Raw genomic sequence first — 19,548 nt, forward strand, 5'->3', positions numbered from 1 at the left:
GGCACTTTGCTTTGAGGCTCGCTGCTATTCTTCACCACCGGGCTAAAACAAAACCAGACACAAATTCATGACCTGTCCTGCGGTCTCAAAGAGAACTCTACTTGTTCCCTTCCTCCACATAAGGAGGTAGAGGGTGGAATGCAAAGTAAAGTACAGTACATTGAGAAGCTATATCTCTGGGCGTGTCTGTCCTGTCCATTATGCCACAGGTTTACCATATCAATCCCTGTAAAATGGAAAACAAATGTTGTTGTGTCTGTCTCTCTGTCTGTCTGCACTTGAAGCTCCACATTATCCATATTAGCCTTTAGGGTTTGGGAGAACACAGAAGCCTGTTTACTGAGATGAGGTTTTGCAGGGGGGGCCAGGCGGGACAAAATAAGGAGACTGGTTGTTTTAGAGGGGACGATGCGGAGTGCAGAGTGACGTGATCACATGGCTTTTTCAGGAATGCTCTCCGACCGGACCATGCTGTGGGGTTGAGTCACTGACTACAAGCCTTCACTGACAGAAAGGACTGTCAGGGAGAGAGGTTTTCTAGGGGACACCTGGAATAGTTCCTCCTAAATCTACTCCTCTCCACTGAAAGGTTGAGCTGAGAATGGCTCAGGGGAACCAATGCTCCTCGCTCTCATATTTACCTGCCTCATCTTAATTAAATTCAAGGGTAAACATAGCAGTACCATCTATGGCCAGTCAGCCCTTTTCTGCTCAATGCGTTGCCTTCAGTTCAAGGACACTGTTAGTTTCAATAATGAATGGGAGATCTTTGTCAGCTCTGGGAGAGGTTGGGATTCGGCAAGGAGGGCTGGGCCCATCGTCTGATCAAGGATTTCTATTTAAAACAAGAGTAAACAGGATCCTTAAACCTGGGATTTTTGTCTGGAAATGACCTAACACCATGATGGTTATCACAGGCAGCTCATTCATTCATTCATTCATTCATTCAATATTGTGTTGATCTTTCCCCTACAGAAGGAACTCAAATAAGATGAAAGTGGTGAAGGCATGGGAACAGCTTTGGGACCAGAGTGTGGAAGTGGAGGGTTATAGTTCCAGTTCTATATAGTGATTAATTACATTGAAAGGAAGTGAGGGAGCACCATGTCATTCAGTAAATTGGTGGAGGATGTCCAATTTACCATTACAGGACATTACATATTACAGTCTGAGCCAGGACATTATACAGGCCTATGAAACAGTACATGACACAGTGTGGTTTACAGGGAGTTATTCTGGAGCCCTGTGGGTTGAACGATGACTGACCATGGGTAAACACACAACTGTTTAGGTAAATGCCAACATGAGTCCATGGAAACAGTGACAAAATGTGCGAAAAATGTAACCCATCCTGTTCTGTCCTCTTCATTTCTGTGATAAATCATTGCCAGCTTATTCTGGTCGCAAAACCCCATTGTAGGTCTGGCTGAGAACTGTCCGTATTAAAGAAAATAACAGACAAATGAAATAAGGTAATATATGGTGATCATTTTCATGGAGGCGTTGTGAACATTCTTGACTTGCACTGTGCCCAGGCAGTGCACATGCTATTCAGGTCAGGCTGGGTTCCAAAGAGACGGAAGGCGATATGGAGGACGGGGGCTGGGTAGTGTTCTACCTCTTTAGCACGCTAACCTGAGTTAGGCTCATATGGTTTCTATCAAGGATTTATATATACACTAAATGACTAATACCCCCTATCAGTAAATGAGTGTGTATATAAATCATTGATATACGCTATGTTAAAGCCACTGTGCCTCCATCTTGGCACACCCCCATCATTGTACAAAAATATTTTAGAAGCTATAGAAATGCATTTATTAATGTCTACATTCGTTTTTGCCACATTTACAGAGACCTTAATGCATACTTAAATTATATTCTGAGCGAAACATAAAAATAAAATAAAAACATTATCTTTAAATTTGAATTTTGAGATGACTAATTTTACTCTCCCCGCTACAACAAAACATCTTAAATACTGTATATGTAATTTTGTAATTGAAACACTGTAGAATTCCATTCATTCCTATGGAGGACTGCTCCTACTGGGGAGTGCCAATATGGCCAACCGGTGGCTTCAAAACTCAATGGCCAATACATAGCATACATAGAGGGTGTAGAAGATGCCGGAAAGAGGAGGGTGGAGAGAGAGGGGGTGAGAGGAAGGGAAAGGGACAGTTGTAACACTAGTGCATACTATACACATGGATGGCTCGGACACGTAAACAAATAAACAACCAAAAATAGCTGACGGCATCTCCACATCATTCTCATAATCCTCATTCATTGGTTAAGACCACTCTCCAATCGGAAATCCTGCTAGCCAAGCTAGAACACCTTCTGCCTCCTTTTCTAACCGCTGGGCTCCACCAATAACAACTACCTCCATTATTACCATCATTATCATTCGGTGTTCTTGCCAATCAGGCAAGAACACGTACTGCCTCTCAAACTGCTAGACTCCAACAATAAGAGCACTCCTAAGGCCCAGCTCCACCAATAATAGCTAGCTATGTCCCAGCTCCTGCTCCTGTTCCATACGCAGTATGCTGGCAGCCCAGCCAGGCACTTCCACTAACCACTAAACATAGTGGCTCCCCCATGAGTCATAGCTTGGTTTTATGGAGCCACAGTTGCCACACTCTCTCTAAATGGCTGGTGCATTATTCTGACGTACGCTCCAGACCACCAGCATGGCCAGAGTCAACGCCAGGGGTGCATTGTGGGTAATGTGGTTGCGCTCAGCCAGGGCCCTGGGGTTTGTAGGTTGACAGAGCCGAGCGAGTGGCAGGTTTTTCCCTGTGGGCCTCGGAGCTAGGCATGGTGGTGTGCCCATGCCTTCTGCTTCCCCCTCCCTCAGTTAGATAGCCCTGGGTCGGTCCTGCTTTAATAACTGTGCAATACTGAGCTTCCTGCTCCCAAACCAGGCAAATATGATACCCCCGGCTTAGCGATTCAGAGCTAATTGTCAATGGTGTAAAATACTTAAGTAAAAATACTTTAAAGTACTAAAGTAGTTTTTTGGGGTATCTGTATTTATATTTTTGACAACTTTTACTCCAGTACATTCCTAAAGAAATAATGTACTTTTTACATTTTCCTTGACACCCAAAAGTGCTCGTTACATTTTGAACGCTGAGCAGGACAGGAAAATGGTCCAAATGACACACTTATCAAAAGAACATCCCTGGTCATCCCTACAGCCTCTGATCTGGCGGAATAACTAAACACAAATTATTTGTTTGTAAATTAGTGTGCCCCTGGCTATCCATAAATAAAACAAATAAAAAATATTGTGCTGTCTGGTTTGCGTAATATTAGGAATTTTAAATGATTTATACTTTTACTTTTGAAACTTAAGTAGATTTGATCAATTACATTTACTTGTGATACTTAAATATATTTTCAAACAAAATAATTGTACACTTTAACTCAAGTAGTATTTTATTGGGCGACTTTCACTTTAGTAATTTTCTATCAAGGTATCTTTGCTGCTACTCAAGTATAACAATTGGGTACTTTTTCCACTACTGCTAATTGTTGTGCCCCCCAACTCCTCACCCACCTCCCCTCCACCCTTCAAAACTACATCTAGCGTCTATTGCAATCTAATCCGGCTCACATGCCTGTTTCACAACGAGCATACGGATAAAGGAGCTCTAAAGAGAGCGAGAGAGAGCAAGAGCTTCAGCTCCAGAGCATACGTTCACTATCCCTGAGAGCCAGTCTCACTAACTTGGCTAAAACGCAGGATTGACGGCTTCAGTTCTTCTGCCCCCTGCAGAGACTTTCAGCCCCTGTTACAAACCCTCACCTGTGGCCTCCTGAACTGGAGTGAAGGAGCAGCCAGGCCGCACTTCACCACGTAGTGCACTCATTCCAAGGGGCTAGAATAGGACAGGCCTCTCCATGAGAAGAACAAGGCATTAGCAAAGCTTTAACCTAACATCGGAGTAAAATAAACACCTGAGCAGCGTTTCTTTCTTTCTGGTCCTGATGAGAGAAAAAAAAATCCTATCGTGGAAGGTTCTCTTCTGCACTGTTGAACCAATCCAGTAAATGTGGAGGAGTTGCCTTGTTAACTTCCAAAAGCGGAAGTCGCGTCACAGTCTCTTTCCTTTTCCTCTGAAAACCGAATGCATCCGGTTGAATATGACCCAGCAGAGGGTGGCAATGCTTAAATCGAGTTACAGAGGTGCAACTGGGGAGCAGAGTGCAAAGATGCATGTTAACGAACTTGGAAATTTATTTATTTATTTTTATTTATTTTACCTTTATTTAACCAGGTAGGCAAGTTGAGAACAAGTTCTCATTTACAATTGCGACCTGGCCAAGATAAAGCAAAGCAGTTCGACAGATACAACAACACAGAGTTACACATGGAGTAAAACAAACATACAGTCAATAATAAAGTATAAACAAGTCTATATACAATGTGAGCAAATGAGGTGAGAAGGGAGGTAAAGGCAAAAAAAAAAAAAAAAAAAAAAAAAAAAAAAAAAAAGGCCTTGGTGGCAAGGTAAATACAATATAGAAAGTAAAACACTGGAATGGTAGTTTTGCAATGGAAGAATGTGCAAAGTAGAAATAAAAATAATGGGGTGCAAAGGAGCAAAATAAATAAATTAATTAAATACAGTTGGGAAAGAGGTAGTTGATAGGGCTAAATTATATGTGGGCTATGTACAGGTGCAGTAATCTGTGAGCTGCTCTGACAGTTGGTGCTTAAAGCTAGTGAGGGAGATAAGTGTTTCCAGTTTCAGAGATTTTTGTAGTTCGTTCCAGTCATTGGCAGCAGAGAACTGGAAAGAGAGGCGGCCAAAGAAAGAATTGGTTTTGGGGGTGACTAGAGAGATATACCTGCTGGAGCGTGTGCTACAGGTGGGAGATGCTATGGTGACCAGCGAGCTGAGATAAGGGGGGACTTTACCTAGCAGGGTCTTGTAGATGACATGGAGCCAGTGGGTTTGGCGACGAGTATGAAGCGAGGGCCAGCCAACGAGAGCGTACAGGTCGCAATGGTGGGTAGTGTATGGGGCTTTGGTGACAAAACGGATTGCACTGTGATAGACTGCATCCAGTTTGTTGAGTAGGGTATTGGAGGCTATTTTGTAAATTACATCGCCAAAGTCGAGGATTGGTAGGATGGTCAGTTTTACAAGGGTATGTTTGGCAGCATGAGTGAAGGATGCTTTGTTGCGAAATAGGAAGCCAATTCTAGATTTAACTTTGGATTGGAGATGTTTGATATGGGTCTGGAAGGAGAGTTTACAGTCTAACCAGACACCTAAGTATTTGTAGTTGTCCACGTATTCTAAGTCAGAGCCGTCCAGAGTAGTGATGTTGGACAGGCGGGTAGGTGCAGGTAGTGATCGGTTGAAGAGCATGCATTTAGTTTTACTTGTATTTAAGAGCAGTTGGAGGCCACGGAAGGAGAGTTGTATGGCATTGAAGCTTGCCTGGAGGGTTGTTAACACAGTGTCCAAAGAAGGGCCGGAAGTATACAGAATGGTGTCGTCTGCGTAGAGGTGGATCAGAGACTCACCAGCAGCAAGAGCGACCTCATTGATGTATACAGAGAAGAGAGTCGGTCCAAGAATTGAACCCTGTGGCACCCCCATAGAGACTGCCAGAGGTCCGGACAACAGACCCTCAGATTTGACACACTGAACTCTATCAGAGAAGTAGTTGGTGAACCAGGCGAGGCAATCATTTGAGAAACCAAGGCTGTTGAGTCTGCCGATGAGGATGTGGTGATTGACAGAGTCGAAAGCCTTGGCCAGATCAATGAATACGGCTGCACAGTAATGTTTCTTATCGATGGCGGTTAAGATATCGTTTAGGACCTTGAGCGTGGCTGAGGTGCACCCATGACCAGCTCTGAAACCAGATTGCATAGCAGAGAAGGTATGGTGAGATTCAAAATGGTCGGTAATCTGTTTGTTGACTTGGCTTTCGAAGACCTTAGAAAGGCATGGTAGGATAGATATAGGTCTGTAGCAGTTTGGGTCAAGAGTGTCCCCCCCTTTGAAGAGGGGGATGACCGCAGCTGCTTTCCAATCTTTGGGAATCTCAGACGACACGAAAGAGAGGTTGAACAGGCTAGTAATAGGGGTGGCAACAATTTCGGCAGATAATTTTAGAAAGAAAGGGTCCAGATTGTCTAGCCCGGCTGATTTGTAGGGGTCCAGATTTTGCAGCTCTTTCAGAACATCAGCTGAATGGATTTGGGAGAAGGAGAAATGGGGAAGGCTTGGGCGAGTTGCTGTTGGGGGTGCAGTGCTGTTGACAGGGGTAGGAGTAGCCAGGTGGAAAGCATGGCCAGCAGTAGAAAAATGCTTATTGAAATTTTCAATTATGGTGGATTTATCAGTGGTGACAGTGTTTCCTATCTTCAGTGCACTGGGCAGCTGGGAGGAGGTGTTCTTATTCTCCATGGACTTTACAGTGTCCCAGAACTTTTTTGAGTTAGTGTTGCAAGAAGCAAATTTCTGCTTGAAAAAGCTAGCCTTGGCTTTTCTAACTGCCTGTGAAATGTCTCCACTCCAATCCTACAATCCATTTGGGTGTTGTTTGTGGTGAAACATGATATTTGCAGAGTGCACAAGGAAGGAAAAAGGAGTGGAAATGGGGTTCTGTCCAAGTTTTGAAGACAATGTTGTTGTTTCCTTTATGTCGACAGTTACCTGCATAATGTCTTCCATCCACCACTGGTCCAGTATGAGTGGTGGCTTCACTGTGTAGCCAGAGCCCTGCTTTGTGTCAGCAGCAAGACACCGTGGCAGCCCAGCTCCAGCCGGGCACAACCTAAGGATCGCATAAAAATCACTAAAGAAAGAACAAAACACAATAATATCAACCTGGCCGTGAAGCAAAGCGCTGGCTCTATTGGTCAATTACACTAGTGAGTGGAAAATCCAGGCTCAGTGTCTCTAATACGGTATGGGGGGGGGGGTCATAGAAGCAGCCATTTCCTAATAAAGCCTTCAGAGTATTAACATGGACCATACCGTAGTCTCTACTCAAACATCACTGGGACGCAATCCAGGTCTCCCAGATAAAGTGGTCTGAAACGGCCAGAGTTGTGGAAAACCCGTATCGACTGTAAAAAGGAGGAAATGAACCGTGACAGTGTTGCGTCGGTCGCTTCATGCATTCCCCCCAAACTACTGGAACACATGTGATGGCGGCAGAACCCAGTGATCAGACACAGGAATGCACAGTTTCATGCGAGGTACAGCAATTCCCCATAGATGGTGGGGGAGCTGTCTTTGTGGTGGGTTCCGCTACATCTACTATGAAATGTTTACCACTTGCGCTGCTCTGCAACAACGTTTCACAACCATTGTCAGCTGTAGGGAGCTGATCCATGCGGTGCACATAGGTTGATTTTGAGTCGGTCCAGTAAATCACTCTCAACATGGATATATCCCCCCAGTCACACATGGAATGTATAAGATGCTAGACTGACAAAAACTCATGAGCTCACCTTCAAAGAATTCAGTGACACAGACACAGAATGTTGACTGTCTTGCACAATGACGAGAGAGAGATTTTCCGGATGGATTCACCGCAAGTCAACCTGAGGATTTGACTTTTTACCGACACACAGTCATATGCCATACGCTATTCCAGGGTGGGGTCCCACAAATGTAACGTTTGGTAAAGACTGGGACTCTATATATTGCTGTTTGAGCCTATATGTTGTGCATTTGCCAGGTTTTTAAAGGGGCAGTTCAGTCAAAAACATGATTTCCTGTTTCCACACTATGAGGATAAGGATAAGGCAAGAATTATGATAATGTTATTTTAATGTTAGAGCTTTATGGAGTGAAAAACACACCTTGAATATCTGCCTGATCAGGTGGGATGGAGATTTTGGCCCACAGCATGACATCCTTATCTGATTATTCTGACCAATGACCAATCATGTTTTATTTGCATATGTATCCTACTACTTTGAAGCGGGGTAGTCTCTAGAGTCTAGACAATCTTATCTGCCAAAATGTAAATATACACTTTATATACAAACGTATGTTGACCCCCCCCTTCAGTGGATTCTGCTATTTCAGCCACACGTTGCTGACAAGTGTATAAAAATCGAGCACACAGCCATGCAATCTCCATAGACAAACGCTGGTATTAGAATGGTCTTACTGGAGAGCTCAGTTACTTTCAACGTGGCACCGTCATAGGATGCCACCTTTCCAACAAGTCAGTTTGTAAAATTTCTGCCCTGCTAGATCTGTCCCGGTCAACTGTAAGTGCTGTTATTGTGAAGTGGAAACGTCTAGGAGCAACAACGGCTCAGCAGTGAAGTGGTAGGCAACACAAGCTCACAGAACCGGACCGCCGAGTGCTAAAGCGCATAAAAATTGCCTGTCCTCATTTGCATCACTCACTACAGAGTTCCACACTGCCTCTGGAAGCAACATCAGCACAATAACTGTTCGTCGGGAGCTTCATGAAATGGATTTCCATAACCGAGCAGCTGCGCAAAAGCCTAAGATCACCATCGCCTGGAGTGGTGTAAATCTCGCCGCCATTGGACTCTGGACCATTGGAAATGCCTTCTCTGGAGTGATGAATCACTCTTCACCATCTGACAATCTGACAGACAAATCTGGGTTTGGCGGATGCCAGGAGAACGCTACATGCGCCAATGCATAGTGCCAACTGTAAAGTTTGGTGGATGAGGAATAATGGTCTGGGGCTGTTTTTCCATGGTTCGGGCTAGGCCCGTAAGTTCCAGTGAAAGAAAATCTTAATGCTACAGCATACAATTACATTCTAGACAATTCTGTGCTTCCAATTTTGTGGCAACAATTTGGGAAAGTCCCTTTCCTGTTTCAGCATGACAATGCCCCCGTGCACAAAGCGAGGTCTAAACAGAAATGGTTTGCTAAGATCAGTGTGGAAAAACTTGACTGGCCTGCACAGAGCCATGAATGGAAGCAAGCCCCTGCAGCGCAATGTTCCAACATCTACTGGAAAGCCTTCCCAGAAGAGTGGATGCTGTTATAGCAGCAAAGGGGGGGACCAACTCCATATTAATGCCCATGATCGATGAGCAGGTGTCCACATATTTTGGTCATGTAGTGTATGTAAATATATCTAAATGTGTATCTACACACCCACGTGATCAGACTTTCAATGGCAAAAGGAGGCTCATAATAACTTTGGGGGTGCTTATATTAGTCCAGTTACACACAAATGTGTAATGGAAATGTGTTTCTTGCATATCCCAACTGCTCCTGAGATACCCGCGGGGAGTGGGGTCACGGCCAGGGTCCAGAGACAAATGTTTCACCTTGCTGGTTCGAATACTTGAGCCGACACCTTTTTGGTTACTGGCGCAATGCTCTACCAGCCGCCCAGGGAAATAAGTTATTTTCATGAAATAAACACACACAGTGATTTATTAGACATACGGTGATGATAAAACAAAACAAAAACAAAATGTAAAGACTGCATGGGGGATTTAAGAGGTTGATCCACGTCCATGTCTGAGATGAGAATTATCAGGCTCTCGACCCACACAGACATGCACACAGACACTCATATCCCTTTCTACTTGACAGTTACTACAGTACAGTAAAGTCAATCAAATGACACCATCCTCAACACTTCTTCCAGGATAGTATTTCACCTCTAAACCTGGCAGAGCGGACAGGCAGAAGTGAGGGAATAAAAATCAGATCTGATGTTGGAGCAACTCACACCACAGTAAAACAGTCACTGGTCTATAATTCTAAGAACCCCTTACTTATCTGAACCCCTCATAGATCATTACAATCATAACAATACATGAAACAAACTGGGAGAAAAAGCATTCTCGATTTCAGTTCGGTTGCATAAAGAACAGAACACGATCATTTTGAAACATGTAACATTTTCTGGGTCTCCATACATACCGTACAGAACAAATAATGGTCCTGCTCTTTCATGCAAGTCATAACATGCACCCTTGACCTCCTTGGGTTTTCAGTCCAAGCTTATTTTAATTTGCAGTGTGTAGTTTGTCCCCCCCCATCTCTCTCTCGTTGTTGGACCAAGGCGGATGGAGGATGGCAGCAGTTTGGATAGCAGCTAGCTAACAGGTTGCGGCAGCGGCAGTGCGTCAAAGTCCGAACCTCCCAAAGTGCAGTCATTTGAACCCAGCCACCTGTTGCAGTTAATTGCCCTGCTTAATACACTGGAGAGATCCCATTCCACATTCTCACAATGGAATGCAAATTGTTATATTTGGTGCTCAATGATTAAGGGAGGGAGGGGTGCGGAGAGGGGGGACTCACACAGGTCAACAAATTAGACCCATTTTAATCGAGTTTGACCCCGGTGTGTGTGTGTGTGTGTCCTTCTCCCTCACAGTATCCTGAGCCATTACATACAGAGGGTCAGTATGTACACTGGGGCCTCACTCTAGTCCAGTCTGTTTGCATGCATCCTAGTTTCTCCATATGTATTGTGAGTTTGCAGGTCTTTCAAAACAACGGGATCAGAGGAACACAGTAACAAGGCTCCAGTCCAAATGGACATGACTTGATTGATCCAAAACATGTGTAAAAAACTGCAAACATGGTCTGTTCCCCACACAGAAACCTTTCAGTGACCTAACACCCTCAGACCATCTGAACTTCTGAGTTGGCCTGACACACGCTGGTGCTTTGTAGCTCAGTTGGTAGAGCATGGCACTTAACACCAGGGTAGTGGGTTGGATTCCCGTGACCACCCATACGTAAAATGTATACACGCATGACTAAGTCGCATTGGATACAAATGTCTGCTAAATTACATATATTAAATATATTATATGTGTCAACATTACCTGGGCGATGTTCTTGTTGATCAGGTAGACTCCGTACTCAAACTGAAAACGCTCTCCTCGAGGGTAAAGTGGGAATCTGTGTAAGAAGAAGAGGAAGAGCGGTGATACAGTGTACAGTACTGGAGTAGGTGGTACTGGAGTAAGTGGTACTGGAGTAGGTGGTACTGGAGTAAGTGGTACTGGAGTAAGTGGTACTGGAGTAGGTGGTACTGGAGTAAGTGGTACTGGAGTAAGTGGTACTGGAGTAGGTGGTACACATGGGTTAGTTTGTGGGTAACAACAGAGAGAAACCTAATCCTGATAGATTGAGGAGTTGAGAGCGCAGAGGCCCTCCCTCCTCTCTAACATCAAAACAGTTCCTGGGCTCTTCAGAGAGACATCTACTACAGTAATAACAATACCACAGTTAGGGTTGAAAAAGGAGGGTATATTACTAGAAACTTTAAAAGTTTACCAGTAAACTACCAGAATTTTTGTAACTTTCAAGGATTTAATTTAATTGATCACAAGACATCTACAGGCCCTTTTGGGTACTTCCGATTATCACAGGTGTATTTTTATATCTCTGGCCGTCTGTGTCCTTTTATTCAATGGTTGACCCTGTAAAACACATTTCTGCACCTATGTGACAATAAAACGTTTGTATTAGATTTTTTACTATGTCAATATGTCTTTGTTGTAAATGTATTGGCACCAAACTGGTGGTGGTTTTGAAAAAAGTCAATCGTTGGAAGAGTTTCAGAGTTAATTGAAAATAATGCCACTGTTGATAAGATGCTTTTTTCATGAATTATGAAATTTTCTCTTGAACCATATGGTCTATCCAATAGAAAGTCATGGGCACATATATATTTTTTAAAAAGTATACTATATATGAATACATATTTTTGTTTAAGTCATTCAAGTATAATTTACCAACATTACCATAGATTGCCATAGATTACCTGTATTCCGGTAACTTTGGTAAATTACTGGTAGCTTTGCAACCCTAACTACTGTAAATTAAGTAATAACCAGACTTGTATATGAGGGTAATAACAAAATAGGAGTGCAATTTCACACACATCTACATCGCCAATTGAAAATAGCTAGAATAAACCATGTGGTGCTTGAAATTGTTTTTTCATTCCTTGTTGGTTTAACATTGACAGATTCACCAACAAGACTGAGTGCTGTGAAATAAATTGCTTCCCTGTTGTCACAGTCCAGGAATTACTGTAGTGTAGTCTGTATCTGTTGGGGTTTGGTAGATAAAACATCTTAGCAGAAGCTGAGAGGGGAAACACTGAACTGAAATATCAGCCAAGCTCGGAACCATCCAGGCTGCATACTGTAGGCCTATCAAACTGCCTGTACACCTGCTTTTACACTTCAGGGAACAAAGACAAACAGACAGATGGAGAGGCTCGGTGGGAAAAAACCCATTCAGCATTCTGGTGCCAGTCAGATGTCTAGCTAGTAGGGCAGGGCAGGCAGACACACAGTGTTGAAAACCCCTGGATGGAAGTGTTAATGTGGAGATGGAGAGACTGCCCCGGGCCAAGCCTGCTGACCCCCCCTAGTGACAACAACGCTCTCCTCTCATCCCATTATGGCTCAAGTCAGCCTTATCCTATGATAGTCCCTGTCACTATGTGCTCATGTCTGCTCCCCAACGGAGAGGATGTACTGAAGAGATGTGCCCAGGGCACGGTCTTACTCTGCTCGCACACACACACGCACAGAGCCCTGCTTGAGTTAAACATGTACGACTACTGACTACTCCTCCACTGTCAGGCTCAGCAGTCAGTCAGGTCAGGAGGTGCAAGTGAACATCCGGCCCTCCTCCCACTTCCCCTCCTCCCCATCCCCTTCCTGTCAGTGGACTTGGCTGAGCCCCTGAAGCCAGGACAGGTTCTACTGGTAATCCTGTGTTAGAAGAGACATGCCCTCTTCCCGCTAACTGACCCCCAGGTGCCAGGGGCCCAGAGCCGAGGAGCGAGGGGCCCAGGTCAAGAGTTTGGAGGTTCCTCTTGTCACACCACTGGTACTGTACATCAATGTTACAGGGCAAGGTGCATGAGGCAATGACTGTAGCCCCAACTGATACAGCCTAGCTACTGCAGCTCTGTTATCTATAATGCCTGATGTCCACCAGATGCATATGTGTTTGTTTTGCCGGATGTCTAGCCCGCATTTTCCATACTTGATGCACATGTGCTTCGCTGTTCAACTAGTTAAAAGCTAGCAAGCTGCAGTCTGCGTGTGTTCTTCTGTTTGTACCACGGCACGGTAAAGCAATGCACGAGTTGAAAATATTGAACGCATGCTGTACCCAGAACACACAGCAGCCTAGAGCGGCATCCCCAACGTAGCGTTGCGGACAGCACCATTAACAACGTTCCCGCCGGAACGCAAAGAGTTTGATGCATCTGGTGGACATGAGGTATAACGTTTTAACGCCTTAGTACAGACTGTAGTGCAGTTCTCCTCATCGGCCCAATCCATACACACAATTCATTCAGTTTCTTGTGAGGTGCATTACATAGAAACTCTTTACCAAATAAAGTAGACAAATAACACTGTTGGTTTCACAGACAGAAGGAAACACTATAGGCCACACAGCCTCAGACACTTGTTTCACTCCTACATACCCTGCCTAGTCAAACCCCAGAGGAAGCAGCATGCCAGAGGTCATATCTCATGACCAGGAAATAACTAACAGAGGGAGAAATAACACATCAAACACACACAGTCTCATAGCAGGCATTCCAACAATCACTTTCTCCCGACAACATATGATTAGTTTGCTGGTGAAGGGGAAATCAGAGAGAGAGGCTGACACGCACACATAAGCACACATATAGAAAAGCAAAGGAACACATGAAGATACATCGACGTGCACACGCCCTCACCCGCATGGCTTGCCGTCACGGTGAGGTGATTAATGAGTGCTGTCCAGTGCGTCTGAAATCACACTGAAGGGACTCCGGTTCACCAAACACCAGGAATTTCTCCCGGGAACGTCCAGTAAAGTTAAATATATTATTACACACCAGCAGGAGGGAGGGGAAGAGGAAGTCAGGGGTCCCAAAGAGATGTGGGGGGGCAGGAGGGGTAGAGAGCTGACAGGAGAGGGATAGAGAGAGAGGGAGGATGGGAGTGAGAGAAGAGAGAATAGAGGGAGGGTGCAACATGTGAGAGTGACACGAAGAGAGAGTAGTTATAGAAGAGACAGAAAAGAAGAGAGAGACAGGTGAGAGGGAATGACAGAGAGAGGGAAGGAGACAAAAGAGGGGGAGTTGGCGTGGAAAGCAGTCATTTTTTACCAATGGGCTGGCCGGCCGGTCTTCTCTTGGCGTCTGTGCTGAAATGATCTGTTGCACAAGCTGGATGAACTGGATTACAATCGTCCTTGGAACAGCTCTCAGGCCCACGGGAGCCCTCCATCCATCCACAGACCAGAGCCAGAACACAGAATACACACATACATATATACATGCATACATGCACACATACACTCGTTGCTCTCCTTTCTGGTTTCAATTATAATCTCTTTCTCGTCAGACAAACACACAAAGACATACATGCACACAAACCACAGCCTTCCGCTCCTCACCTTCATTAAAATAGATGTACTTCTATTACTACCATGTCCCGTTCCTCTCCCACACCCCAACTCTGGCAGCTCTTTACACTCAATTGGCAAACTAAATATGACACTGACAGGCACCATGATCAACACTGTCATCCACACTGACATCTACTTAATGTGATCAAAAACTCTCATTCCCTCCCTATCTCACACGCCAATCTGTGTGGAGGACCTGTCATGTCTAAGCTGAGCTGTTTGCGAGTCGTGCGGACGGCCGGGTAGAGATATGTAATTAATAAGGAGCGGTGTGGGGAACACTAGGTACTTCTTAAAAGCAGCTTCTAACAGAAAGCCCCTTCACTTTAAAGGGTTAGAGTATTTACACAGCCCTCGGTTTCATCAGCCCACCAGGCCTTTACCTCACAGACACCCCTAAAATACGATAGCAGGACGGGACCCTCGTAAAAAGGAGAAAATAAATAAATACTCTGAAGTGCAGAGGAAGCCAATAACATATATGGAATCATGTAGTTACCAAAGAAGTGTTCAACAAATCAAAATATATCTTATATTTGAGATTCTTAAAAGTAGCCACCCTTTACCTTGATGACAGCTTTGCACAAGCTTGGAAGTCTCTCAACCAGCTTCACCTGGAATGCTTTTCCAACAGTCTTGAAGGAGTTCCACATATGCTGAACACTTGTTGGGTGCTCTTCCTTCACTCTGCGTTTTAACTCATCCCTAACCATCTCAATTGGGTTGAGATCGGGTGATTGTGGAGGCCAAGTCATCTAATGCAGCACTCCATCACTCTCCCTCTTGGTCAAATAGCCCTTACACAGCCTGGAGGTGTGTTGGGTCACCGTCCTGTTGAAAATCAAATGAGAGTCCCACTAAGCGCAAACCAGATGGGATGGCGTATCGCTGCAGAATGCTGTGGTAGTCATGCTGGTTAAGTGTGCCTTGACTTCTAAATCAAATCTGACAGTGTCACCAGCAAAGCACCACCTCACCTCCTCCTCCATGCTTCACGGTGGGAACCACACATGCAGAGATCATCCGTTCACCTACTCTGCATCTCACAAATTTCTGAGGCTTGTAACTCTAATGAACTCATCCTCTGCAGCAGAGGTAACTCTTTTCCTTTCCTGTGGCGGTCCTCATGAGAGCCAGTTTCATCATATCGTTTGATGGTTTTTGCAACTGCACTTGAAGAAACCTGCAAAATTCGTAATTTTCCGGGTTAACTGACCTTGTCTTAAAGGATCTTCACCTTTTTTTCAAATTTTCACCTCAAATGAAATCCCCAAATCCAACTGCAAGTAGCTCAGGACCTGAAGCAAGGATATGCATATTCTTGGTACCATTTCAAAGTAAACACTTTGAAGTACTCGAGGCGGCGAACAAGCGATTCGGTGGAATTCTCTCTGAGCCTCTTTACTGTGTCGTCCACCATGCTCGATGCTAGGTACAAGGACCGCTACATCGATGCAGACAAGAAACAGCGTTTATGTGAAATGCTACATACACAGCTGGAAAAGAGGGAAACGGACACAGTAACAGTGTGCACCAAGGAAGAGAGGCCATGGACAGAAAGAGCTGAAACTTCACTGCTTGATGTGTATGATGAAATCCTGGTTGAGACTGAACTAATTAACAACGAAACAGCACTGCAAGTAAGTGAAAGAAATAGGTTTTGATTATGTTTGACAGGTAATGGGGACATACAGTTGAGGTCGGAAGTTTACATACACTAAGGTTGGAGTCATTAAAACTTGTTTTTCAACCACTCCACAAATTACTAGTTAAGAAACTATAGTTTTGGCAAGTCAGTTAGGACATCTACTTTGTGCATGACACAAGTAATTTTTCCAATAATTGTTTACAGACAGATTATTTCACTTACAATTCACAGAATCACAATTGCAATGGGTCAGAATTTCACATACACTAAGTTGACTGTGCCTTTAAACAGCTTGGAAAATTCCAGAAAATGATGTCAATTAGCCTATTAGAAGCTTCTTAAGCCCTGACATAATTTGAGTCAATTGGAGGTGTACCTGTGGATGTACTTCAAGGCTTACCTTCAAACTCAGTGCCTCTTTGCTTGACATCATGGGAAAAATAAAAAAAATCAGACCAAAAGACCTCAGAAAAAAATTGTTGACCTCCACAAGTCTGGTTCGTCCTTGGGAGCAATTTCCAAATACCTGAAGGTACCACGTTCATCTGTACAAACAATAGTATGCAAGTATAAACACCAAGGGACCAGGGAGACGTCATACCGCTCAGGAAGGAGACGCGCTCTGTCTCCTAGAGATGAACGTACTTTGGTGCGAAAAGTGCAAATCAATCCCAGAACAACAGCCAAGGATCTTGTGAAGATGCTGGAGAAAAGAGGTACAAAATAATCTATATCCACAATAAAACAAGTCCTATATCGACATAACCTGAAAGGCCGCTCAGCAAGGAAGAAGCCAGTGCTCCAAAACCACCATAAAAAAAGATTGTACTTTTTGTGAGAAATGTCCTCTGGTCTGATGAAACAAAAATAGAACTGTTTGGCCATAATGACCGTTTGTAGGAAAAAGGAGGAGGCTTGCAAGCTGAAGAACACCATCCCAACCATGAAGCACGGGGGTGGCAGCATCATGTTGTGGGGATGCTTTGCTGCAGGAGGGTCAGGTGCACTTCACAAAATAGATGGCATCATGAGGATGGAAATTATTTGGATATATTGAAGCAAGACATCAGTCAGGAAGTTAAAGCTTGGTCACAAATGGGTCTTCCAAATGGACAATGACGCCAAGCATATTTCCAAAGTTGTGGCAAAATGGCTTAAGGACAACAAAGTCCAGGTATTAGAGTGGCCATCACAAAGCCCTGACCTCAATCCTATAGAAAATGTGTGGGCAGAACTGAAAAAGCATGTGCGAGCAAGGAGGCCTACAAACCCGACTCAGTTACACAAACTCTGTCAGGAGGAATGGGCCAAAATTCACCCAACTTATTGTGGGAAGCTTGTGGAAGGCTTCCTGAAATGTTTGACCCAAGTTAAACAATTTAAAGGCAATGCTACCAAATACTAATTGAGTGTATGTAAAATTCTGACCCACTGGGAATGTGATGAAAGAAATGAAAGCTGAAATAAATAATTCTCTCTACTATTATTCTGACATTTCACATTCTTAAAATAAAGTGGTGATCCTAACTGACCTAAGACACAGAATTTTTACTAGGATTAAATGTCAGGAATTGTGAAAAACTGAGTTTAAATGTATTTGGCTAAGGTGTATGTAAACTTCTGACCTCAACTGTATGTAAATGCCAACAAAATAACTTTTTGGTCAGTGTGGTGTGGTTTGTGTGTGTAACCTTTATTTAACTAGGCAAGTCAGTTAAGAACAATTTCTTATTTACAACGATGGCCAAACCCGGACGATGCTGAGCCAATTGTGCTCCGCCCTATGGGACTCCCAATCACAGCCGGATGTGATACAGACTGGATTCGAACCAGGGACTGTAGTGATGCCTCTTGCACTGAGATGCAGTGCCCTAGACCGCTGCGTCCGTGTGTGTGTGTGTGTTAACTATTTAACTTTACTAGACTGCTTAAAAGGCTGCTAAAATGTTAAATATCGGTTATCGGTATCAATCAACAATTAATTACAAAATAAATATATTGGTGATTGGAAATGATGCAGAAAATGACATTGATGGAACCCACAATCTTTCTGCAATATTAAAACTGATCTACCCCTAAAAAATATATATAAAAAAAAAAAAAATCACAGTTGGGAAGGTTACTTACTATATATAATTTGTGAGATTTACTAGTTACCCGTTCAAAATTGTAATCAGTAACGTAACTTTTGTATTACCCAAACTCACTAGCATAATCTGATTATTTTCAGTAACTTTTGGACTACTTTCCCCTTAACACTAGAAAAGCCTGGCCTCTTTGGACCTCCCTTCAGGCCAATGAGGAGTCCTCTTGACTCAACATTCTAACATTAAATAAATATATTTAAATGTATGCTATCTGAATACACCAAATGTGCAAATCAACAGTTCTGGTTCACATAGTGGAGTTGGGAGTTAGCCACTCGTAACCATTACTTACACTTAGCTATGTGCAGCCGGCTCGAAGAAAAGAAAAAACGAGAAAAAGAAATTCCCCAGAAGTTCCCTAGAATGTCTTTAATGTGCGATTTCAAACGCACCAGGACCATAAATGATGTGAGGCCTGCTTTTTAAAAAACACCTGCTGCCTCGCAACGGTCACGGCTAATGGCACCGGTTACTATATAAATCACAGCGAGCTGTAATTTCCAATATCTGAGAAATGATTACATTGAGCATATGTCAGTGAATGCTATTTTAATGACTGCCGCACTACTCCACTTACATCTCGGGTAAGGAACCATCTTGGAGCAAACGCACTGCTGTAGAAATGTCTCCCTCCCTCGACTCAATACTGGTACACCGTGTATGTAGCCAAGTTATCTTACTCATTGGCATTTATTATTCCTTTCTAATATTTCTCTGTTTTCTCTCTCTGCATTGTTGGGAAGGTCCCATAAGTAAGCCTTTCACTGTTAGTCTACACCTGTTGTTTCTCTCTGCATTGTTGGGAAGGTCCCATAAGTAAGCCTTTCACTGTTAGTCTACACCTGTTGTTTCTCTCTGCATTGTTGGGAAGGTCCCATAAGTAAGCCTTTCACTGTTAGTCTACACCTGTTGTTAACAAAGCATGTGACAAATAAAATAAGATTCTCTCCCTCCCCCCCCCCCTTTTAATTAGAACCAGAGAGCTGGACCCAGAGGACAGGATCTAAGCAGATTTCTCTATGGGGCTAGCTAGGTGATCTCCCTCTGCAGAAGTGCCTCTTTATTTATCACGGGGAATCTAAACTTCCTCCCAGATGCTGACCTGAAGTGAAACGGACACATGGAACGGTATTTCGAATTTGTGTTCACAATCTTGTGGCAGGGAGTCACAGACCATATACAGCTGACTACTCCCATGAGTCTTACTGTTAGAGAGAGAGAGGGGGGAGAGCACTGACTTTACTGCTAACTTCTTTATCGAGGAAAAATGTACTTCCTATGACTGTGATATGTGGTTGTTAAGATGAACACA

General features: G+C 43.8%; 1 protein-coding gene across 2 annotated transcripts in view; it reads right to left on the reverse strand.

The window, feature by feature from the left end:
• Positions 1-19,548, reverse strand: part of uvrag (UV radiation resistance associated gene) — a 153,905-nt gene that overhangs the window by 54,622 nt on the left and 79,735 nt on the right. Inside the window, exons 13-14 of one of the 2 annotated variants that reach the window (XM_090192277.1) lie at positions 10,832-10,907; positions 4,642-6,810 (exon numbers count right to left, since the gene is read on the reverse strand). In XM_090192277.1, the coding sequence (XP_090048403.1) occupies positions 6,766-6,810; positions 10,832-10,907 (121 nt within the window). In that variant the 3' untranslated portion in view covers positions 4,642-6,765. Of the gene's footprint in view, positions 1-4,641; positions 6,811-10,831; positions 10,908-19,548 lie in introns of those variants that run through there. The other variant, XM_021623519.3, reaches the window with a different exon arrangement.

The sequence above is a fragment of the Oncorhynchus mykiss genome, chromosome 12 (assembly GCF_057628025.1).
Source record: "Oncorhynchus mykiss isolate SJ-2025 chromosome 12, ASM5762802v1, whole genome shotgun sequence".
NCBI classification, from domain to species: Eukaryota; Metazoa; Chordata; class Actinopteri; order Salmoniformes; family Salmonidae; genus Oncorhynchus; species Oncorhynchus mykiss.